A 26,084-nucleotide genomic window follows, 5' to 3' on the forward strand; every position below is an offset into this window, starting at 1 on the left:
ATCACTTCATTGATCTTCTACATTTCATAATGAAACAATATTTTGTTATAAATTTCCTTCTCTATTTTTCTTTGAAGTTGGAGCTTTGTTGTGTATATTCATTTAAAAATTATTTGTTTAGGTACATGATATTATGTACAACTTTAGCTCAAGATAATTAATATTTCATTTAGGGATTTTTGTTGTAAAAAGGGAAAGCCGGAATCTGGTTGAGAACTTGGTAGAATCACGATGTTTGCTAAGACAACTCAAAGAAGTCTTTTTATTTCTACTATTTATTATTATTATTTTTAAAAGTTAGCATTGTTACATAAGTTGGTTTTAGGCAGGAGAGCCAATTGCCTCCGGGCCGGGAACGTTTTGTCCCCCAGTGCCAGAGGCACTCCTAGGCAGTCCAGGTTGAGAGCCGGCCGGAACCTTGGCGCCGCGACGCCAGTTTCCGGCGGGCTCCTTAGAGCGCAGAACAGCTTTGGGCCGAAGGACCATGAGAGGGCCGGAACCGGGTCCCGAAGCTACGATGGAGGGGGACGTGCTTGACACTCTAGAGGCACTGGGGTGAGTAGTCCTGGGGCCGCCTTTCCCCCGAAAACGTAAGCTGTACCTCCGATGGCTGCCTCAGTCTCCTCCCCGTGGGCCTTCGCTGAGCTCTTGCCGCTCGGTGCAGGCCTCCGTCCCTGCCTCGCTGTCTCCGGCGCGGACAGAGTTAAGAGAGAGGCGGGAGAGAAATCCGCTTGGGGGGTGGAGCAGGCCCGGAGAGCTGGGGCGCTTGTCCCCCTCCTCCGAACTACTTGCCTCGGAACTCCGCAGCCGGGACCCGCGGCGAAGGCGCGGAGGGGCCCGGCTGGCAGCACTCCTGTGGGCAATTAGTTGCTGCCCCGCGGGTGGTATTGTTATTGACGCTCCGGGGGAGAGGCGCTGGAAGCCGGAGTGCAGCTGTTGACTGTTGTCTCCTACCTTGTACAACCTGTGGATTAATTAGGGCGCGGGAGCGAATCTCCTGCTTCCTTGACCCGAGAAAGGGGTTTTAGTTCAGTGCAAGTCCATTCATTTCACCGTTTCTTCCATTCATTAACAACATACTAATTTGGTGTTAATCTGTATTCATTAATGCGTATTTGTGCTAGGCCGAGGAGGAAGACAGTTTTCAGATTACTAGTAGGTTACCTAGTCGGGGACTATAAAGAGTCTACGGGTGTTTGCAATTCAGGGTGGTTAAGTGCTATGAGAGCTCCTGGAATGATGTTAATACTTGCAGGCATGGGTATCAATACATGCAAAATAGTCTCTCCTTCAGCCTCATCCTGTTTTTCTTCACAGCCCTGGGGTCCCAATCCCAAATTATCTTGTCCTGAACATTTATTTATTGTCTCTTGAACATCCACCCTCCACCCACTAATACACAAAAGTCAGCTCCAGGAGAACAGGTACCTTACTTGTCTTGTTCCCCAAAACATCCTACAACCAGATCTGCTACAATAAATAGTGGTTGGATGAATGGGTAAGTAAATGAAGAAAAGTTCAAAGCAGAGAGTGCACAGAGGTAAGCATAGGGCCAGATAGTTGCAAGTCAAAAAAATACACATTAATTAAAGACATTGGAGCCATCTGTAAAATTGTGTGCCCTGCCACGTCTGGAGTTTCTTGGATAGGATAGGCTGTGCCTTTGCAGTACTATCGTGAAGCTTGAACCACCCTCTCGCCCCCCTTTATTTTTCTTAAAACTGCACTTGCTCCTCTATCAATTGCTTCTTTGGGACCCTGATAGTACCTACTTTGCAGTGACTCATTGTTACAGAGCCTTGCACTTACTAGATCCTGAATAAATATTTGTCAAGTGAAAGAACAGAGCCAGTGATTACTTAGGGGGCATTTTTACTTCTGTGAAATCCCGTGGAAATTTTCACGTAACTTGGTTAAGGAAGTAACCAACACAAAAAGTTAAAATAATTAAAGTGTTTTGGACCCAAATAGTTTGAGCTCCCAAGTATTCCAGATAAGACTAGTGGGATTCTATAAATAGTTTTTGAAAACTGGAAAGTCAGTGCTTTTTTTTTTCTTTCATTCTTTGAATTTGTTTATATTATAGGTGTTTTGAAAAATGAAGTTTGGTATAATCTTGGCTTTTATCAAGGAAAATTATTTTAGATTATTCACTATAGAAAGTAAAACAGTTTAGAACTGATTTAAAACATACTTTAGAACTGATTTTTCCTGGAATAATTAAGGACAAGATTTTGAAGTTTGAATTTTCCTATAATGATAATGAAAAGTGAAAAAAGTAATTGTTTATTTACAATATGTGTTGTAATTGAACATGCGTTTCAAAATTTCCATGTAGATTGTGAATAATGCATTTTCTGTTGTGATTAAAACATTTAGGATATCAGTGAAGGTACTTCAGTTTATCAGATAAAATAGGAAATTAAAGGGAGGAATTAAAAGGGAAAATCTATGTGAAAGAACAGTTTAGTGATGTAGTACATTATAAACGAAAACAGTGTAGTAATAACTTAGTTTCCTAATCTGTGAAAGGAGCAGGCTGGATCAGATTTCAGAAGTCTCAGTTCTGACAATCTATGATTTTTGTAGAACAGTGTATCTCAACCCTGGTAATACATCAAAATCATGTTTGGAGCTTGTAAAAAAATGTTTCAGTGTGGTATATACCACCAGCTGTGTGAAGCATGATCTTCAGGGGTGCGATATAGGCATGCATATTTTTAAAAAGCTTCACAGCCTAGGTTGAGAACCACCATTGTGGAGGGAAATTTATTTCACATATTTACTGAGCACAGCTCTGTATTGGACGCTGTTCTGAGAAGTCATTGGTGAGCAAAACAGACTTGGTTCCTGTCCCAATGGAGCTTACAGTCTGGTGGAGAAAAAGACATGATCACACAAATATTTATAAACTAAAATAAGTGTTTCAAAGGAAAAGAACAGGGTGACATAATGTGGCAGGAGGACCTATGTAGTCTTAGGGGTTAGTGACAGATTACTGAGGAAGTGACATTTGAGTTGAAATAGGAAGGGTGAGTAGGAGTTAACTAGGTGAAGTTGGCTGGGAAAGGAGGACAAAGGTGTCCTTACAGTGAGGACAAAATATGAAAGACCTTAAAGTGGAAAGGATCTGCCATATTAGGAGAACTGGAAGGGGGCTGATGTAGCCGGAGGGCAGAGAGCAAGGACCAGTGTTAGAAGATTGGATCAGCGAGGAACAGGGCATGCAGCAGCTTTCAGGCCATGTTGAGGATTTTGTTCTTTGTCATGACAGCAATACGACATGATTGAAGAATTTTAAATAAAAAAGGGAGTGATTAGATCAGGGGTCCCCAACCCCCCGGGGGCTGTGGGCCAGTAGTGGTCTGAGGCCTGTCAGGAACCAGGCTGCGCAGCAGGAGGTGAGCGTGGAGCGAGCAAAGCTTCATCTGCTGCTCCCCATGGCTCACATTACCGCCTGAACCAGCTCCCCTACTCCCCTCCCTCCGCCCCCTCTGTGGAAAAATTGTCTTCCACAAAACTGGTCCTTGGTGCCAAAAAGGTTGGGGACCGCTGGATTAGATGTCTAGTTTGAAAAGTTACCTCTGTCAGCAAGGTGGAAAATAGATTGGAGAATTAGTTAGTAGTCTAGGCAAGAAGTGATGGTTGCTCAGTGGCAGTGGATATAGAAAGAAGTATATTACTGGTCTCAGTGATTTGATTGGCTATTAGAGCTGAAGGAGATGACAGTATAAAGGATTCATTTCTTCAACAGGTGTTTATTGAGCAACAAAATAAAATGATACACTTTGGAATCTCAATTGGACAGGGAAGAAAGTGAAGACAGCCGGAAGCTAGGAAATGCAGAGAATGTGGAGGGACCATAGGAACTGAGGTAGAGATGATATTAAGTGTGGTCAAAAGAGCAAGCTGGAAGGATAGATAGTAGGCTATGGTCAGGGAGTGACATGTTCAAGTTAGTGATTTCGGAGGTGACATAGTTCCAGGTGATGGCATGATCTGGGTGTGGCTTACTTATGTGCAGTGGCAAAGGTTGGAAAAGAGGAGGTTAGGGAATTGAGAGCTCAGGGTATTGGAAAGGGTATACATATGGACTTCGAAGAAACTCAGTATAATTGAAAAAAATAGGAATGGAGAGGAAAAACTGAGCACAGGGAATGTTGAAGAGTGTCCAAGAGATTGATAGGTGAAAACCACGAGAGAAAGAGGGTGGCATATCTGACTGGCCTGAGCCTGGAGAGAGCGGGAGATATTTATAAGATAATGAGGGAGTCGATCAAAAAATGGGCAGAAGATCTAAATAGACATTTCTCCAAAGAAGACATACCGATGGCCAAAAAGCACGTGAAAAGATGCTCAACATCTCTAATTATTAGAGAAATGCAAATCAAAACTACCATCACCTCACACTGGTCAGAATGACCATCTTCAAAAAGTCTACAAACAATAAATGCTGGACAGGGTGTGGAGAAAAGGGAACCCTCCTACACTGTTGGTGGGAATGTAAATTGGTGCAGCCACTATGGAGAACAGTATGGAGGTTCCTTAAAAAACTAAAAGTAGAACTACCATATGAGCCTGCAGTCCCACTCCTGGGCATACATCTGGAGAAAACCATAATTTGAAAAAATACATGCACTCCAATGTTCATTGCAGCACTATTTATAATAGCCAAGACATGGAAGCAACCTAAATGTCCATCGATGGAGGAATGGATAAAGAAGATGTGGTGTATTTATACAATGGAATATTAGTCATAAAAAAGAATGAAATAATGCCATTTGCAGCAACATGGATAGACTTAGAGATTATCATACTAAATGAAGTAAGCCAGAGAAAGACAAATATCATATAATATCACTTATATGTGGAATCTAAAAAAAGAATGATACAAAAATGAACTTATATACAAAACAGAAATAGACCCACAGGACATAGAAAACAAACTTACGGTTACCAAAGAGGAAAGTGTGTGGGTGGGGAGGGGTAAATTAGGAGTTTGGGATTAACATATACATGCTACTGTATATAAAATAGATAAACAAGGACCTACTGTATAGCTCAGGGAACTATACTCAGTATTTTTTAATAACCTATAAGGGAAAAGAGTCTGAAAAAAAATAGATATATATGTACGTATAATGAATCACTTTGCTGTGCATCTGAAACTAACAACATTGTAAATCAACTATATTTCAATTTAAAAAAAAAGATAATGGGAGAGCAGTGATATGGATGCTGTATTCCGAAGCAAGGAGGACAAAAACCCCACCATTTGACCGTCAGGCACTTAAGAGTAAAATACCCAAAGCTAGAGGCAGTAGGGATAAATCATTCTGAGAAGACATTGACAGAATAGGAGAGTTGTTTTTTATGGATGTAACATATGGAAGAGTTTGAGAAGCAGGAAGAAGTGGAGAGCTGGATCAGAGGCAAGCCAGTAGGGTGGGTAAATGACAGGGGGAAAGAAAGGGTCTAATATTTTATATGTTGGCCGATGAAAATAGAAAACAGAAAGTAAGTTAGACCCCGGCTGTGTCTTTGTGAAGGTTTACCAATGGCCCTACTGGACTGAAGGTTTGGTTCACCCAGCTTAGAGCAGTGTCAGATCAGCAACTATGGTTCAAGTGTGCATGGCCCTGGGGGAGTCTAGGCCTAGGGGAGGTGTCCCCAGTTACTACTAAGTTATTACTCTTCGGAGTTACTCTTTGGAGTAAGAGTAGCACTTTCCTAATTCAATAAGAATTTATAGAACAAACTAAGCATGATAATAATACCTATCTTACAGGATATTGTGACAGTTAAATAAGGTAATATACATACAGCACATAGCACTGGCCTAAGATTAGTTTATAAATGTTAGTTGCTATATGATTATGATTGTTATTAGATATTCAGGTTTGTTAAATGCATTTCTTTTTTCTTTTTCTTTTTACCTATTTTGAGGAACTGAGGCATTAAAGCTTGTGTATTCAGGATTTAGTATTTTTGGTGATTCAGTAAATTTTTGCTGAATTTTAAAATTGGCATTTCAGTAAAAATAACTTACCAATAATATGAATTAGTTACATTTTTTCAGGAGCTTATGATTATTGCTTTATTGCAGAAGTGAAAACATGTAGGGGGAAATAAGATATTTACTGTTAAGTCTCAATGAGAGGTGCTGTAAGATATGATGGTAGAAAGGTAATACAGGGGAACCAGTCTTGGTTGGAGGAGCAGAGACTGGTCTAGTCCCAGCTTTCTTTACCTGGCTGCATTACCTGGCCAGGTTATTTACTTTGTTTCCTTATTAGTGTAGAGAGAAGTTTGAGTTCACATGGAGCATTTGGGGTCAAATCTGGATTTAAATCAGAGTGTCGTCATTGAACTTCTGATATTATCTTCTGGTCCTACAGAATTAGGATAATAATAACTTCAAATCATTGCTGTAAAGAGTAGATGAATTGGAATATTCATCTGGCCTGCTACTTAAGGCAGGTATCCTAACCTTGTTGAGCCTTAATTTCTTATCTGCAAAATGGGGCTTTGAAACTACTCACCCTTCGTGAAATATGACCAGAGAATTTAGAGAAAAAGAAACACAAATGGCCTTTAAACATATCAAAAGATGTACAGTCGTGCCATAAGAGAAATGTAAATTAAAACTATACTGAGATACCAGCTGGTCAAAAATCCAGATTTTTGACATGAGTCAAATGTTTGGTAAGTTATGGGTAATGGATACTCTTCTACTTCAGTGGTACAACCCCTGTATAGGCAAATTTAACATTAGCCAGCAAAGTTGGATAGCCATTTACCCTTTGATCCAGTGATCCTACCTCTAGAAATCTATTCCAGATATACACTGACAAAAATTTGCCCAATTTTTTTAATAGCAAAGCATTACAAAAAACCAAAATGTCCTTCAGTGAGGGCATAGCAAATAAAATATGGTATATCCAGACAGTGGATACAACTATAAAAATGTTTGAATAGTATCTCTACAGATCTCTAGTATATATAAATATGTGTCTGTGCATGTGTATGTTTAAAAAAAGGAATAGAACAGTAGATAGTAGGCTGCCTTTTATCTAAAAAAGATACATTTATATATATATATATATATATTTTGTGTATATATATGTTTATATTTTAAAACATTATGGTTTGACAACCCCAAACTAATAAATACGGTTTCCTATGAGGAAGGGAGGAAACAGAGTACTAGATGGAACAGTATTAAGATTGCAAGCTAGAATTGTCTGAATGTACCTTGTTTTGTTTTAGACTTTGAAACCGTATAAATGTTTTACATAATTGTAAAGCAAAATTAAAATGAAATCAAAACAAAAAAAGAGAGACAAACCCCTAAAAATTAAAAGCAAAATGAAAAAAATACCTATCAGTGTATTGAGTAGGAGGTTTAATCACATGGAAAGGAATTGTTTTTCTATACATCCTTACTGGAATCTATCCTAATGATAAAAATATAAATTGTTTTCATTAATTTTATTTTTAGTAATAATGCTGTTTTTTCTGTTCTGAAACTATGTAATTTATGTTATTTTTATATTTACTAGGATTCTGTAAATGTCATAAAAAAACAGAATTTTCATTGTAAGAGAAAAATAGATAAAAATGTAAAACAAAATAGGTAAAAACCCTATAATTCTAAATTTGAACTGGAAATAGCAGTGTGAACTCCTGATATAATTTCTTTTAAAAAGGTACAGATACAGTGATTAACCTTTACGACCAGATTGTGTATTCTAAATACCATTGAAGAGAATCAGGGCTTCTTGGAGAAATGGCTGATTACAGGTATAGGGGAGGAACATATTGTATAGAAAGCAAGGAAAATATTTAAAGAATAATGGGGACAAATCAAAGGACTCATTGAGTAACATGAATGTGCTCCCACTAATCAGAGATAGGACAATTTGAGTATCAAACGAAAGTAAATGCAATGGATTAAAACCCATCAACTGTGCTAAAACTTACAAGTTTAATAATGTGGGGGAAAAAAAGGCTCAGTTACAGAAAGAACAGTAAAAGTAGAAAACTGGTATCAAATTCAATTAAGGTAATATATAAAAATGGTTTGAAAATTTAAGGTTCTATTCAAATACACTTTGTAGCAGTGTTTAAAAGTATAAAATTATAAAAGAAATGGTTAAGGTTAAAATCTCATATGTCCTCAGTTTTAATTTTTTTAATTTAAATTTGCATCTGTTCTTTTTTCACTATATTACCTTTTTCTTATTCTTGTAAGAATAAGAAAAGTTATAGTTATTAGACTCTATTCTATTTGACCTTGTTATATGTAATATTTATCTTAAAATTGGTTGATAATTTTACTAAAAAATTTTAAAACAAAGTCAAATGTTAATTATATAGAGCAGAAATCAGCAAACTATTTCTGTAACAGACCAGATAGTAAAAATTTTAGGCTTTACTGGCCACACTGTCTCTGTCACAAATACAGGAAAACAGCCAGAGAGAGTTTGTAAATGGGTACAGTTGTTGGCTGTGTTCCAATAATATTTTATTTACAAAGACAGGCAGCAGACGTTGATGAAAAAGTATTAGGTGTATTAGGGTTTTGTTTGTTTGTTTTAACCTTTTATATCTTCCTTTCTAGGTATAAGGGACCACTGTTAGAAGAGCAAGCCCTTATAAAGGCAGCAGAGGGTGGACTATCTTCACCTGAATTTTCAGAGCTCTGTGTTTGGTTAGGCTCTCAAATAAAATCATTGTGCAACTTGGAAGAAAGTATCACTTCAGCTGGTATTGCTATTGAGTTTTATTTACTTTTCTGTTTACTAGTAAAATGAAATGATAGGTTATGATTTACAGTTTTATCTATAATGTGCTCACTGTACAAAGAAAAGTCATTACTACAAACAACTTCAATATGTGATTTAAATATCTTTGGATTAAATTTTATATTGACTAATCCAAAATTGGTTCTTAAATTTATATAAAATTATAAATAATTATTGTTTATCTGCTGTCTTGAATTTAGTATTGTTCTTTAGAAAAAGAAGAGTCTGAATTTGGTTATTTAAAAAGTTTAAGTTTTGAATACTGCTTATTTTGAATTAAGGTGTTTTTTTCCCCTAAAGTATGCATATATTTAATCCCTAATTTAAGTTGTATTACCAAACCTATAACTCAGGACATGGATTCACATAGGAATACGTTTATAAAAAACTCCTGTACTAGCTCACAAGGTTTATTTAATTCACTACTGTACTGGTAGCTGGAGTTCTTGTGGGTCTTTGATTGGTAGAATTTCAGACATGTAATAAAATGAAAAATAAAATTTGTGGGGGCATTTGCTAGGAGACCAGTAGCCTTCCCTTCTGATGCTGTCCTTTTAAATTGTTTTTTTCCTTGCCAAATCTAATAGAATTCACTTGAAGCTAAGTAAAATAAGCTGAATTCAGAACTTATGACACAAGTTCCCACATAATTAGATGATGAAAGAAAGATAAGTGCTGAGGCTTAATTTGATGATAGCATTTATTATCCAAATCCATAGAAATACAATAGAAATGGATCATTTGCTCTGAAGCCAATTAATAATTATAGCCATAATAATGCTTTTAATATTTCAGTTACTAACATAAAATATTTCCATTTTATCTGCTTTTATGGAAAGCCCATTGGAAGATATCAGAGATTTAAATATAAAAATATTTATAATTTCATGATTAGATACTTATGTTCTTGAATTTAATTGTTGCTTTCCATATGTAGAAATATGTTTTGGTTACTTTGACCTAAGCTTTTGGGGTCACACATTTAAGGATTTAATGTCAAAGTAAAATTTGGAATTGAATATAAAATTAAAATCAACTAGTGGTAGATTTGATAGTATCAGATTACATGGTAAATATTTAGTAAATGTTTTATACCTTTTCTTGTTTAAAGGGAAAGATGATCTAGAAAGCTTCCAGCTTGAGATAAGTGGCTTTTTAAAAGAAATGGCATGTCCATATTCTGTACTCGTATCAGGAGATATTAAAGACCGTTTAAAAAAGAAGGATGACTGTTTGAAACTTCTATGTAAGTTATGTTTCTTTGAACAATTTAAATGCATGTGTTTAATCTGGTTTGTGTTACTTTCAAGTCAAGATTTATGAACTTTAATTAATGAATCATTAGATATTTTGTGTATTAGAAAATTTTTAATATTTGGCTTAAAATATGAAACTAACTCAGAGATTTTTATATAAATGTAGTATAAATTCTACTAAAGTACTCTTTAAGATTTCTAACACTTATGATTTATTTGGCCAATATAGAATGCCCAGTGTTTGTGACTTGTATGGTACTTCAGTAATTTTTCCTTCACCTAATTCATCTCTTTACATTTATGACTAATTGGCTAAAGTGGTGATCTCCAAACTGCTATTTAATCTTAAAACTCTCTGAAACTAGGCTGCTAAGCAGATTATTAGATGATAGGCACTGAATGATGGTTCAAAAATATTCATTGATCCCTTTCTACTGTACCAGAAACTGCTCTAAGCATTAGGGATGTATCAGTTTAAAAAAAAAATTGTGCTCTTGTGCCACTTGAATTTTAGTGAGTGTGGCCTATTTTCATCAGGGGTGAATTTGGAGTACAGATTACCTATATCTAAACAATTACTATGAATAACATCCATTTATTTATATTGGCTCCCTTAAAATTTTTAAAAATTCAGTTAGTTTAATTTCATGCTATTTTGGAAGTTCTACAAGCGGTGACTATTTGAAAGAATTTTTCTAACATTTTCTATTATTGAAGATTTCTATTTTAGGTTGTACCATTTATAAAAAGATGCATGTGATATATTCCTCTATGTTCTAGTGTTAAAATGTTAGTTTCATTAGAGCAGAAACCATGTTTATGTGTTTAACTACTGGTGGTGTTGGAAGTGTTGACATTTGAATTATCTTGTTTGTTTTGGGGAGGATAAAAATTATGTGCCCTTCCCTCATTTCTTACACTATTTCCTTGTCTTCCTCCCATTCAGTGTAAGTCACTGATTTAATGAACCATTGTTACTAATGGGAGGTCACAGTAACCCTTAGGTGTATTGGGACACAAAGGAAGGTAAGAAGCACTGGCCATGAGGAACTTGCATATAGATATAGGTAATCCTTAGATTACCTTATCCTTACCTTAGATATAGGTAATCTGTAATTCTTTATGTTAGTCAGTGAGAACTGTGTAAATCATCATGTTTCCCTTTTTGCCTTTGCTTCTAAGAAGCTCAGCAATAATGGTAATATAAGTTTCTGGTCCAAATAACAGTAAAGAGGAGATATAAGAGAGGTTGGTATAGTTTTTTCTGATTATAAACATACATACTCAGGAGATGTGGTGAAATGGGGAATTGTTAAATGAGTACAAAGTTTCAGTTGAGGAAGATGAAAATGTTCTGGAGATGGGTGGATGGATGGTGGTGATGGTTATACAACCGTGTGAATGCACTTAATGCCACTGTACACTTAAAAATAGTTAGAATGGTAAATTTTATGTTACATGTTGAAAAAATACATGCTCATCATAGAAATCTTACAAAGTAGATAAATATGAAAAGAAGAAAATAATTTATAATTTCACTCCCCAGAGAGGATCATGAATAACTTTTCAGTGTATTTCCTTTTCCTTCTCTTTTTCCTTTGTACACACATATTTAAATAAGATTTAGATCTGTTACAGATGTAGTTCCTGCTCTTCCTCTGCTTCATTTAATGTATTGTGAGCATTTTCCCATCACTTAGTATTTTTTGAAAAAATAATTTAAATTGGCTACATAACATTCTATGTTATGGGCATTTTTACTTAACAGATTTCAAATTTGAGGGTATTTGGATTTTTCTAATTTATCTATCTATCTATATCTATTTATGGCTATGTTGGGTCTTTGTTGCGTGTAGGCTTTCTCTAGTTGCGGTGAGCGGGGGCTACTCTTCGTTGCGGTGCGTGGGCTTCTTATTGTGGTGGCTTCTGTTGTTGCAGAGCATGGGCTCTAGGCGTGTGGGCTCAGTAGTTGTGGCGCACGGGCTTAGTTGCTCCGCCGCATGTCGAATCTTCCTGGACCAGGGCTTGAACCCGTGTCCCCTGCGTTGGCAGGCAGATTCTTAACTACTGCGCCACCAGGGAAGTCCCAGTTTTTCTATTTTAAATTAATTTTTTTGTTCATATTTTTGGTTACTTAGACAAAGATCATGAACATTTAAAAAAATTCTCTGGTCTAGATATATTGCCATAATTTGCTCCAGAAAGGTTATACCAATTCACAATCTTACCAGCATCTATTTCATCTTTATCTTTAGTTTGACTACCTTTAAAACATACTGATATAATAAGCTTCTTCATGTTCTTTTAGAATTGTTTGCAACGTGTGTAAGATGAAAAGGGCCACATTCCTTACTATGTGGAGAGCTTTTATAGAGATAAAAACTCATTGGACTACTGAGCCTGCGCGTCTGGAGCCTGTGCTCCGCAACAAGAGAGGCCACGACAGTGAGAGGCCTGCGCACTGCGATGAAGAGTGGCCCCCGCTTGCCACAACTAGAGAAAGCCCTTGCACAGAAACGGAGACCCAACACAGCCAAAAAAATAAATATAAATAAAAAAGCTCACTGGAAAAATATGTAAAGTACATAAGGCATGAAAAGGCATTTTTGGAAAGGCAAATTTTCAATAACACAATTAAAATTCACCTGTCTTTTGACTTGGCAGTTCAATGACTAGGAGTTCATACTAACTGTACAAAGATATATGAAAAGAATGTTCATTATGGCATTGTTTGTAGTAGTTAAATAGAAATGGTACATCTTTGCAGTGATACCATTCTATAGCCATTAGAATGAGAGTAGATAAAATGTGTAAATATGGAATGATCTCTAAGATATATTGGTAAATAAAAAATATACGGAACATGTATCGTATGCTCTTGTTTCTCTAAAAGAAATAAAAGTGCATAGGTGGTAGAGACATATACTAAATATATACATACACACACACACGTGCGCGTGCCTAAAAATATGCCCAAGAAACTAACACTGGTGATTGCCTCTGGGGAGGGGGAATCTGAGGATCTGTGGTGGGAAGAAGACTTTTCACTGTATTATTTCCCATCTGTGAGAATTAGCATTTTAAATACTAGACTGAACTCTTGTTTGTACTGTTACATACAGCATGTTTCCATAGAACAAAGACAGACTTCAGCCATGATTCTGCACAAAATATAAATTTTTGAAGAACTGGTGATCTGCTTAATGAAGTTAAAAAATCAGGGACCTTGGCATAGTCCTCATGTGCAAAGTTTGATACATGTTGGTCTTAACTTTTTGTGGGTTCTTTAGACGATCGTGTATAGATTACATGAAAAAATCTTATATTAGTGGCTCTCGATCCTGCCTGCCCATGAGAGTCACCTTGGGTCTAAAACCACACAGATTCCCAGATCCTACTTCAGACCTACTGGTTCAGAATCTCTGAGGGTGGGACCCTGGTACTTGTACTTTTAAACAATTTCTCAGATATTTTTTCTGCTCAGCTGAAGTCGGAACTGTTGTATTAAATTGTGTGTGTGTATAACTTTAAACAAATAAAAACAAACCCCAATATCTTAACTGTACTGTTGTAAAAGTTAATTTTAAAAAAGACTGTAATGATTTAAGATAATTTTTTGCTTTCCAAAATGATATTTTTTAGGTTTTTTTTAATTGAAATAGAGTTCACATAAAATAGTTTCAGGTGTACCACATAGTGATTTGACATCTGCATACATTATGAAATGGTCACCATGGTAAATCTAGTAACCATCTGTCCCCATACGAGGTTATTACAGTATTATTGACCGTATTTTATATTGTGTGTTACACCCCTATGGCTGATTCCTTTTCTTTCTGGAGGTTTGTACCTCTTAAGCCCCTTCACCTATTCTACCCCACCCCCACACCCCTTCTTTCTGGCAACTACCTATTTGTTCTCTGTGTATATGAGTCTGTTTCCATTTTGTGTTGTTTGTTTTGTTTTTTCCATCTAAGATTTTTGAATGATTTTTTAAAATATGGCTGTTGAAAGGATGAAATAAAATGGTGACAGTGAAAGGACTTGTGAACAGCCTGGGGTGGTCTGTCTTAAAGGCAGTTTTTCAAATTGCTCAATCTGCTTAATAGATCAGTTAAAGCTATACATTCTCCCCTGGCTTGAGCTGTGCATATCAGAGAGAGAATATTTTATCAGTCTTATACATTCTTAAGCATTTTAAAATTGTTGAAGTACAGGTGGGTCTCTCCTACTAGGCTTTAAACTCTTTGCAAGTAGGCACTATTTAAAAAAAAATTTCCTTCTGCCCTCTTTATTATTATTTCTTTTTGTGATAAGAATACTTAATGTAAGATTTACTGTCTTAGCAAATTTTTAAGTGTACAATATAGTATTGTTAACTATAGGCACTATGCTGTAAAGTAGATCTCTAGGACTTATTCATCTTATATAACCAGTATGTATCAAACTTTGCTTATGAGGACTATGCCAAGGTCCCTCTGATTTTTTAACGTATTTATTTTTTTTTGGCTGCGTTGGGTCTTAGTTACTGCGCGCGGGCTTTCTCTAGTTGTGGCGAGTGGGGACTACTCTTCGTTGTGTTGCACGGGCTTCTCATTGCGGTGGGTTCTCTTGTTGTGGAGGACAGACTCTAGGCGCATGGGCTTCGGTAGTTGTGGCTCGTGGGCTCTAGAGCGCAGGCTCAGTAGTTGTGGCGCACGGGCTTAGTTGCTCCGCGGCATGTGGGATCTTCCCAGACCAGGGATTGAACCTGTGTCCCCTGCATTGGCAGGCAGATTCTTAACCACTGCGCCACCAGGGAAGTCCCGGTACCTCTGATTATAAAACTTCAATAAAACAGATCACCAGTTCTTCAGAAATTTATATTTAACGAATATAAAATTTATATTTAACTAAACTCCTTGTTTCCTCCTTCCCCGGCCTGGTAATCACCATTCTACTTTCTACTTTAGGAGTTTGACTGTTTTCGATTCCTCATAGAAGTGATATCATTAGTATTTGTCTTTCTGCGTCTGGCTTATTTCTCTTTGCACAGTGTCCTCCAGGTTCATCCATGTTGTCACAAATGGCTGGATTTTCTTCTTTTTTAAAGCTGGATAATAATTCCATTGTATACATATACCACATTTTCTTTATCCATTCGTCTGTTGAAGGACACCTAGGTTGTTTCCAAATCTAGGCTGTTATGAACAGTACAGTAGTGAATATGGTAGTGAAGATCTCTTTGAGATCCTGATTTTCCCTTTGCATGTATACCCAGAAGTGGGATCTTTAAAGCATTCTTGTGCATTTTAACATTATTTGTTTTTCCCTTTTCTTATTATAGTATTTTTAAGTACAGAGCTTCAAGCTTTACAGATATTACAGAACAAGAAACGTAAAAGTTCTCAATTAGATAAAAATAGTGAAATTTATCAGGAAGTTCAAGCTATCTGCGATACCCTTGGTATTCCCAAGTCAACAACTTCTGACATTCCACTTATGCTGAACCAAGTGGAATCAAAGGTATTGTATTTGTTTTATTTTTCATTTCCCCCAAATTCAGTTAAATGCTGATATGTAAATGTTGAATTAAAAATGAAAATACAGTTGATCCTTGAACAATGTGGGACTTAGGGGTGCTAACCCTCTGCAGAGTCGATAATTAACATACAACTTCACTGTTGTCCCCCTGTATCTGCAGTTCGCATTTGTAAATTCAACCACCTGTGGATCAGATAGTACTGTAATTTTATTTAGTGAAAAAAATTCACATGTAAGTGGACCAGCACAGTTCAAACCCATGTTGTTCAAGGGTCAACTGTATTTCCTTTAACTACAAGATATACATTCTATTTAAAGAAACATTTATCTTCGTGTAAACTAAATTTTGGATTTGGAGTTAATATGCATGTGACCTAATTTGACTATAAGTAATATTCAGGAATCGGATCTTAATGAGTGAGTGCTAGGCTTTGTGAAGGTTTGCCCTGATAGAAATCCTTTTGCAACTTTAAGGGACCCTTTTCTAAACAAGGTTGTATTACGGTATAATGAAAGAAGTATAGTTATCGTATGAAGTCAAAGGCAAACTAAATTTCTTTTTAATGGATGTTGTTAATAGAATTGCAGTGTGGTTGTCTTTGGCAGTGAGCAAAGAAATGCACAATTTCTGGTGGATAAGTGTTTAGTAAATGTTTGTTGTATAGTGAATAAATGAATGAGTACCCTGATGGAGTAGTTAAAAACAACTAAAACCTGTGTACTTCTAGCTTTTTTTTTTTCCAGTTATTAAACTATCCTTGTTCCCAGTCAAGCCATCGATTAGAGAGAATGATACTCTCACAGACCAAATTCTGGCTTAATTCCTAGGTTCTGTAGGAGTCCTCTAGGGGAATAATACAAGATTCATTTTTAAGGAAAAGAAAATTCTCACCCTCAAGAATAGGTACTAAAACTCTGTTTTTAGACATGCTGTTTTAAACTAAATTCTTGAATGAAGTACTCTTTGCATTGATAATTTATGAACTGAAAAATAAAAAGATTTGTCTTACTGAATGTCAGAGAATTTTAGTATCATTAAGATGAAAACACAGTATAAAAACTTTTTTTTTTCCCCTAGAACTTGTAAACCAAAGAATAAGCCTATGAATCCCAGCTCAGAAACACTGGTGTAGAGTTAATAAATTGCTCTTCAGAATTTGTTTCTCTGGATTAAGAATGATCTGGGGTTGGCTAAAATATCTGGGGCTATTTCAAATTGAGACAGATTTCTAGACTCTTCCTAATCTCCCAGTGCTTACACATATTGATCCCAGAGAGGTTTTTTCTTTTTATGAGTTTCAGTTAGAATTTAAAAATACCCCCAAACCTCTTTTCCCTGCTTAAAGCAGGCTGTAATGCCTGTGTTCAAGTGCTGGCAGGCTAATTATAAGGTAGTAGTTACTATGGCCATCATGGCTAAATATTTACCTATAATGACTTACTTCTCCATTCAGTTCCTATCAAAAGCAAAAATTTCCATATTTTCTTCTATGTACGATGTGTCCAGAAGACACTTCGTCACCATTGGGGAGGAAATTTATCATTATCTTTTAGCTCGAAGCTGTTCAAATGTAAATCTAAAGTAATTATAGTAATATTAACAGCACACATACAGCATTTACTGTGCTAAATGTTTATATGTAATAACTCATTGCATTCTTACATCACCTATAATGAAGTAGTAATATTATTATTTACAACAGCCATTTGAGAAAATTGAGGTACTGAAAGATTTAATAAATTAGACAAGCAAGTTTCTAAGTAGTAGTAGTGGTAGACTGGAGTTTCAAACCCAGATGGTCAACCTCAGAGTCTGCTCTTAACTCCCTCTTTATCTCAAGTGATTCTCAAAGTTATTAAAACTGTTATCTAATGTTGAAATACAGGGAATGTGATTATATGTGAGAAACTTAAGCATGCATTCAGAGTCCCTCTTGAGTAAGGGGTTATGACTAAAACTTTTAGTAGTATATGAAATATCAAAATCGAAGGTATTTACAATAGTGAGGAATCTACAGAAATGGTATGTTTTAAGAAAATAATAATTCTTTTCAATGTGTAAGAGCAGTGTCAGTAATCACTGTTGTAGTGGTAGCTTTACTGTGATGTAAAGCTTAAGCTTTGGGACCCCCTAATTTGCACAAGTTCTTTCTAAGCTCATTTTTCAAAAATAGCTTTCTCAAGATATAATTTAAGTGCTGTAAAATTCGCCCATTTAAAGTATACAATTCAATGAATTGTAGTATATTTACAGAGTACAACATCATCAAAATCTAATTTTAGAACATTTCCATCATTCTCAGAAGAAACCATGTGCCCATTTACAGTCACTTCCCATTACCACCACCAGTTTCCAAGCTAATTTTGTGTTCATAATTTTTAATTCTTTTTAAAAGAGGTCCCCCAACATTAAATAAGGTTCATACTCCTCAAAATGTGAACTCTTCCTGATTATTTTCTCTAGTTACTTTATAACTAAGCAACTGTAAATATTTCATTCTGTTTGAATGACCTCTGATATTGCTGAAGCAAAAGCAAATGTCTAAATCTTGTTCACCAAAATAAAAATGTTTCAAGTAATTCAAATCAGTGGCTTTGCAAAAGTAATGAAATGTGTATGTGGCGACTAATTGAGAGGGCTTGCTCTCCTGTGTTGTCTTGCTGAACAATGGAATGTGTACAGAATATTTAATGGAGTAAAACCAACATACTCAGCAAAGGTTTTAGTATCCCTTTTGAGAATTTGTCAGCATGTAAGAGCGTGCCATCTTAAGAAGAAACTCTGAATTTATTTCACATGTAAATTATAGATTCTCATAATAAAACCTTTTAGTAGCTACTTCTTTAATTGTCCATGTACATTATTTCTTACTCTGGAAAAGGTGTGCTATAGCTTGAATTAATGTAACTAATGCTTCTTTGAGAAAGATACTCTGCATTGTAGTGATATTCTTTCCTATTATGTGAAGGTATATTTTAACTATTTCTCTTTAACATTTTATTAATTCTCTAGCATTCAAAGCGTTTTAAGCAAGAATAAGATCGTTTTAAATTAGGGATACACATTTTCACAATCTTTTATGTTTAATTTTAGGTGAAAGATATTCTCTCACATGTCCAGAAAAATCACGTGGGAAAACCACTGCTGAAAATTGATTTAAATCTGGAACAGGCGGTAAGTCACCCCCCCACCTTTTTATTAGCTTTATGTAATTAAAGTAGTGAATATGACTTAATTTTATAGATGGACATCTAGATTTTACAGTGTGTAGCATGCATTTTTTATATTGGAGAATTAAAATGGAATGATATTCTAGAACAGTAGGTCCTAACATTTCTTCACTCAGATTATTAATTAAAAAAAAAAACCTGGCCAAAAGTATTTATAGTCCCTAATATGTTAGCATAGTTGTAATTTGAAAAGTGTAGTAGCTCAACGCCAACAAGATGGGAAGTTGTTGGTATTTTCTTTCCTTATTGGTCCAAACTACTTTGCAAGTAGACGTTTTACGTAAATTAACATGTTTGATTGAAGATCAGGTAAACTGTACCAATTGTAGAGTTTAATTTGTATGTTTAGTATCTTCCGAATATTTTATATGTTCTATCAAATATCTTTATCTAAATAATTTACTGTAAAGTTTCATGGGATCAGAAAATGACCATCAAGTACCACCTTTTGAATTAATAGGACGTATTGACCACAATTCTGAAATTTCTTTTCTGTGCATAATGAGTCTAAAGGTTATGATTTTTGTTTCCAAATTCCTTAGGAACAACTGGAAAGAATCAACGATGCCCTTTCCTGTGAATATGAGTGCCGTCGGCGGATGTTGATGAAACGATTAGATGTAACAGTGCAGTCCTTTGGATGGTCTGATAGAGCAAAGGTAAGGCTGTTTTTCCATTTGTGTCCTGTAGGTGGTACTCTGTGACAGCTCTTCAGGCTCTCTTGTCTGTTAGGTAACGATGCCACATTTGTACTTTATCACTCTGAAGCTCCTGCCCAGGCCAACTGCTGGTCTTAAATAATGATCCTGGTCTTGTATAAGTCCCTGTTTGCAAATATCTTAATTTCTTCCCATATCTTTCACATTTATTTAAAACTCATAGATGTTGTGATTTATGCAAGGATATACATAAAAGAAGGCATCATATGTGATAGTGAGATAGATATAGTGAGCAACTGGTCAAGAAAGAAGGATTTACTGCTAAACACCCTACAGTACACAGGATAGCCCTTCACAACAAGATCTGTCTGGTCCAAAAGATCAAAAGTAGTGGTTGACAAAATCTGTTTCTGATGATATGAGATCAGATTTTTCTTTATACATAATATATTGTTATTTTCATTCAACAAATAGTTGAATGCCTACTCTATTTCATGTACACATTAAAGGACATTTATTAAAACATATATTTGAACAGCAAGTGCAATGTGGCACACTGTACACAAAAAGAGGTGACTCTTCTGTAAGCATCATGCCTGTCTGCTTATTGTGCTTACTGTCGCTTTGTTTATTTAACTAATGTGAGGTTCATTATTCTTTTTCAGCTTTGCAATCTGGTTAAAGTAACACATCACTCCTCAATGTTATCCTGTCTAAATCTTCTCTGATAAATAGCACCTGTCTGCAGAAAGCACCTGCTCAGAAGCAGTGTTAGACTCCCTGTTACTGTTAAGCTTGTGAGAGGTCACCCAGGCTGAGAGGAAAGAAATTAACAGACAAGCTGCTACTGTGTTCTGAAATGATGGGACTGAGGCCACGTATTCTCTGGTTTCTCTCCTCATGGTCTTTGCAGTCTTTCCAGTATAGTATGTCTCTCTTCCTATTGCACAGAGGGATTAAAACCCTTTTTTCCCATTTGATATATGTCTAAATCCTTTTATTCAACTGTCGAAAAAGTAAAATACTGATTTTTTTATTCAGAAAAAAATAAAAAAGAAAGATAGATTTAGGAATGAATCAGGTAGCACTGATGCCTGAACAAACCTTAAAGGTGGCTTAAGGCTGTGGAGTGTGTTCCAGTTGAAGAGAGGGTTGGAGGGTGGGGGCATTCCCAAATATGGATCTCTTCAGGTAGTTTTCTAGAGAGCTGTCACCCATCATTCCCATTTTATGTCTGTAATCTGTACCCAGGCGGCGTCTGGGATCCTCCACTCCAGACTGTAAGCTGGGATGATTATAGGAAAACATTTGCTTCCCCTGTTTGAGGGATCATTGTGTCCTGTGCTCCTTGATGTCCAGTGTCTGAAAATCACTGGTTCACGTGGGTTGTCCAGTTTTATAGTTGTCTCAGGTAGGAGGGTAAATCTGTGCCTGTTACTCTCAGATATTATTATTACATTCTTTGGATTAACTGGGTAGTTGTCCTGCCCCCATATTGTATCAACTGGGGTCATTTATGCAGCTTCATTCAACTGATACCTGGGCTGGGTTGGGCTGGAACATCCAAGACGGTTGCCTCACATGTCTGGGTTTTGCTAACTGTTTCTTGGGGTGCTTCACTTGTCATCTTGGCCCTTAGGTGGTCTCTCTCTCCATGTGGTGCCCCACATTGGTTTCCTATGGCTGCTGTAATAAATTACCACAAACTTCGTGGTTTAAATAATACACATTTATTTTCTTACAGATCTAGAGATCAGAAGTCCTAAAATGAAGGTATTGGCAGGGTTGCATTCCTCCCGGACACTTCAGGGGAGAATCTGTTTCCTTGCATTTACTAGCTTCCAGATACCACCTGTGTACCTCGAGTCATGACCTCATCCTCCATCTTCAAAATCAATAGTGTAGGATCTTCCATTCTTTCTCCTTCTGCTTCCATTGTCACATGCCTTCTGCTCTCTCTCTCTTATCAGGAGCCTTGTGGTTACACTGGGCTTACCCAGATAATCCATCTCAAGATCCCTAACTTAACTCACATCTGTATCTTCAAGGTGACATATTCACAGGTTCCAGGGATTAGGATGTGGAGATCTCGGGGGAGCCATTCTGTTTACCAGGTGTCTTCTAATTGAAGTTTATTTTTTTCCTGCATTGTATTTCGTTATCATATGTGGCTGCTGCTTTTTTCTTTTCTTTTCTTTTTCTCTTTTTTAAATATACTTTTAAAAATCAAGTATTCTAATGAGTCCTCTTTTCTATACTTTCCCTCCTAAAAGCTTGTATCCTTCTACTGCAGTTTGGGCTGTTTGCTTGCCTATCCTTGGCTACTCCACTATTTCCTGGATTCCATGGCCTTCTCTTTCATTGTTTATTCCCTCAATCTGCCATAGTAAGTCCACAAATAACTTCCTAACAAAGGGTGCATAGGAGTGATTTTTCTGAACCCTTGAATTCTAAAAATGTTTATTCTGCTGCCACATTTGATTGATAGTTTGGGTAAATATAAAATTCTAGGTGGAAAACATTTTTCTCTAAGAATATTGAAGGAAAAAAAAAAAAAAAAAGAATATTGAAGGCATTGCTTCATTGTTTTCTAGCATATAGTGCTGCTGTTGAGAAACCCAGTGCCATTGCCTGTCCTTTTGGATGACCTTTTATTTTTCACTGGGAGCTTTTGGACCCTCTTCTTTTTTTTTTTTTTTTTTTTTTTTTGAGAGTTACATTTTATTTGACAGACTTGCTGAGGACTTAAGCCTGGAAGACAGCCTCTCAGATGACTCTGAGGGACTGCTCTGAAGAGAGGTAAGGGAGGAGTCAGGATATATAGGAGTTTTTGCAAGGAACGAGGTAGTAGGAACATCAAAAGATCATTGTTAAAAAAAAAGAAAGAAAAATCATTGTTAATTAAAGAAAAACAGGGACTTCCCTGGTGGTTGGACTCTCTTCTTTATCCTTGGAGTTCTGAAATTTCACAGCATATGTCAGTCTGGGTCTTCCTGAATTCATTGTGCTAAACATTAGGTGGGCATTTCAATCTGTAGACTCTTAGCTTTTATATTTCTCTTTATTAATTTCTTCCCTTTTGTTTTCTCTTTCTGAAACTCTTGTTATTCAGATATTAGACCCCCTGGATAGATCCACTTGAGTTGCTTTATTTTTTTTCTCATTTTCTGTCTCTTCCTTTTTGATTGACTTTCTTGGAAATGTCCTCAATTTTATTTTGTGCTTGGCACTAAATTTTTGTTTCTGCCATCATTTTTTCATTTCCAGGAATTCTTTTTGCTTCTTGAGTTTTCCTTTTTCATGTTTTTTTTTTTCTTGTTTTATGAACGTGCTATCTTCTTCAATGGGGATGAAAAATTTTTTTTTAAAAAAGGTTGTTTTTTTTTTCCCCCCTTAATTATTTCTGTCTCTTCCAGGGCAATTTTTGGTTTGTTTTTCTTGGTCTCTCTCTCGTGGTGGCTTTCTTCAAATCATGATGGTCCTTTGTTGTCCATATTTAAGAGAAGACACTGAAAAACTGATTGGGAACTGTAGTTGTTGATCAGGATTGTTGATGTCAGACTCTGGAGCTGCCTCCTGTGCTGTGGAAATTCCTGATGCTCATTTGGAGAAGTCTTTTCTCTGTAGCTGCTCAGTGTTTCAAGAAGGGAAGCCTCATTTTTTTTTTCTATACATTATTCTCCTTTGGCCAGAGGAGGAGGAGTGGCAACATGGCACCAGGGGTTGGAAGAATAGACTATTCCACAAATAGACAGTTAACCCCTATTTTTGGCTCCCAGTTTCATTTTCTGAGATGTTGGTTCCCTTCTTACCTGTATCCCCTTTTTCCATTCTGTTTATTGTAGTATATGTATATTTTTTGAAAAAAATAATTTAGTGTGTTTGAGAAAATACCTTTAGGAAATATCTTGATATCTTATCTTCTCATCTTGGTCTTTTTTCATCATGTTTTAGGACAAGGAGGTTGTGTTTTTGTTGTTTTTCCCTTAGTCCGGAAGATTTTTTAAATATCTTTTTTCTCAGAGTATAGATCAAATTTTGGCCTTTCATGCCATCCTTTTCAATTGATTATGTGAGTATATACATTTATACCCTGAGTTTTCTTTTCTTGTTAAATTTAATATATCTTTATCTTATTCTCCCTATTTCATGTGTCTGATGTTGAATGACTCATCAAATATTGTTCTACAGCATTTAAAATCTTTTGCATACAGATATACTCTATTGATTGACATTGAGTTTTCCTTTAATTTTGTCTCCTTTGACCCTGTAATAAAATTTTTGGCAGCTAAATTTTTGTTCATGTCCATGGTATATTCCTAAAAGTGGAATTCCTTGATCAAAGAGTATGCATTATAATGCTTTTGATGCACACTCCAGAGTTGCCCTTCAAAAAGATTATACATGTTTATTAGTATGGTTAATCTGGTTTCTCTGTTACTTTGCTGGTATTGAAATAGGACTGAGTATACTTTTATAGTTTGCTTTTTTTTTTTTTTTTTCCTGAATATATTGTGATCATGGCCCCATATCTCTAAAAGTTCTATTTCGGTGTCCTTTTAAAATTGATTTTTAATTTATTTCTTATTTTTTGAGTTATAATTCACCATCTTAAAGTGTACAGTTCAGTGGTTTTTAGTATATTCACTGTATTCTGTGCCATTATCTAATTCCACAACGTTTCCCTCACCACCAAAAGAAACATGCGCCTATTAGTGGTCATTTGCTGTACCTTCAACTTCCTTTTCTGACACTCACTACTATAACCTACTTTCTGTCTCTTTGGATTTGCCTGTTCTGGATATTTCATATATATAAGGAGTCATACAATATGTGGCTTTTTATGTCTGGCTTCTTAGCATAATGCTTTCAAGTTTCATCCATGTTGTCCCATGTAACTGCACAATCAGCCCTCCACGTCTGCAGATGTGAAACCCATGGATTCCTAGGGATTCCTAAATGGAAATTTACTGTGTGAAAGGTTATGACTCTTAATGCTCTTGATTCACATCACCAAATTGTTTTTTACAAAGTTTGTATGAATTTAAGCTCCTACAAGTAGGGTAAATGAAATTTTGCCTTCACTTTAGCTTCTTTAGTATTTAGAATATTATCAATTTTATGGCTAACTTGATGGTTAAAAAAGACTAAGTTGTTTTAACTTGTATATTTTTTATTAGTGGTACAGTTGAACATTTTTTCATAAGCTTATTAGTCATTTGAATTTCCTCTTTTTTGAAATTTCTATTTGTGTCTTGTCTTTTTTTCCCCTTAAGGTCTTCCTGTTTTCCTTCTGATTGAGCTTTTTATATATTAAGGAAGTTAGCTAGTTGCTTTATTTGTTGAAAATATTTTCCCCAGTGGTCTTTTGTTTTATGTCTTTTGCTGTGCAGAAATTTTAGTCTATAATATGGTTAAGTTTTTCAGTTTAAAATAAAACTTTAAACAGTGAACTCTTTTTAAAAATTTATAATTAATTTTTTTATTGGAGTGTAGTTGATTTACAGTGTTGTGTGAGTTTCTGCTGTACAGCAAAGTGAGTCAGTTATACATATACCTATATCCACTCTTTTGTAGATTCTATTCCCATATAGGTCATTACACAGAGTATTGAATAGAGTTCCCTGTGCTATAAGGTAGGTTCTTATTAGTTATCTATTTTATATATAGTAGTGTGTCTATGTCAGTCCGAATCTCCCAGTTTATCCCTCCCCCCTCCCTTTCCCCCTTGGTAACCATAAGTTTGTTTTCTACATCTGTGACTCGATTTCTGTTTTGTAAATAGGTTCTTTTGTACGATTTTTTTGGATTCCACATATAAGTGATATCATATGATACTTGTCTTTCTCTGTCTGACTTACTTACTATGATAAACTCTAGGTCCATCCATGTTGCTGCAGATGGCATTATTTCATCCTTTTTTATGGCTGAGTAATATTTCATTGTATATATGTACCACATCTTCGTTATCCATTCCTCTTTTGATGGACATTTAGGTTGCTTCCATGTCCTGGTTATTGTAAGTAGTGCTGCAGTGAACATTGGGGTGCATGTACCCTTTCTAATTATGGTTTTCTCCAGATATATGCCTATGAGTGGGATTGCTAGATCATATGGTAGCTCTACTTTTAGTTTTTTAAGGAATCTCCATACTGTTCTCCATAGTGGCTGTACCAATTTACATTCCCACCAACAGTGTAGGAGGGTTCCCTTTTCTCCACTCCCTCTCCAACATTTATTGTTTGTAGATTTTTTGATGATGGCCATTCTAACAAGTGTGAGGTGATACCTCATTGTAGTTTTGATTTGCATTTCTCTAATAATTAGTGATATTGAGCATCTTTTCATGTGCTTTTTTTTTTTTTTGCATACAAATTCTTGACCTTATATATTCATTTTGTCATTTTTTTCCCTGCCTGTAATGGGTTTCTTAACACGAAGTCAGTCCATGCCCAGGATTTCTTTTTTTTTTGTTCATCAACATTAGACTATATTTTGCATTTATATAATAAAATATAGAAGACAATAAAAATAAGTGAGTATTGCTATAAGCAACAACAGAAATAAAACACATGAGCAATATTCAGCAAAACAAGGCAGACATAAAA

At 35.7% G+C, this 26,084-nt stretch overlaps 1 protein-coding gene across 1 annotated transcript in view; it reads left to right on the top strand.

Moving 5' to 3' along the window:
• Positions 1 to 401: 401 nt before the first annotated feature.
• The window catches only part of FAM98B (family with sequence similarity 98 member B), a 33,759-nt gene continuing 8,076 nt past the window's right edge, over positions 402 to 26,084 (top strand). Inside the window, exons 1-6 of the mRNA XM_004332305.4 lie at positions 402 to 555; positions 8,624 to 8,769; positions 9,919 to 10,053; positions 15,390 to 15,568; positions 18,681 to 18,761; positions 19,360 to 19,476. Coding sequence (XP_004332353.1) covers positions 485 to 555; positions 8,624 to 8,769; positions 9,919 to 10,053; positions 15,390 to 15,568; positions 18,681 to 18,761; positions 19,360 to 19,476 — 729 coding nt within the window. The 5' untranslated portion in view covers positions 402 to 484. The remainder of the gene's footprint in view (positions 556 to 8,623; positions 8,770 to 9,918; positions 10,054 to 15,389; positions 15,569 to 18,680; positions 18,762 to 19,359; positions 19,477 to 26,084) is intronic.

This window comes from Tursiops truncatus, chromosome 2 (assembly GCF_011762595.2).
Source record: "Tursiops truncatus isolate mTurTru1 chromosome 2, mTurTru1.mat.Y, whole genome shotgun sequence".
NCBI classification, from domain to species: domain Eukaryota; kingdom Metazoa; phylum Chordata; class Mammalia; order Artiodactyla; family Delphinidae; genus Tursiops; species Tursiops truncatus.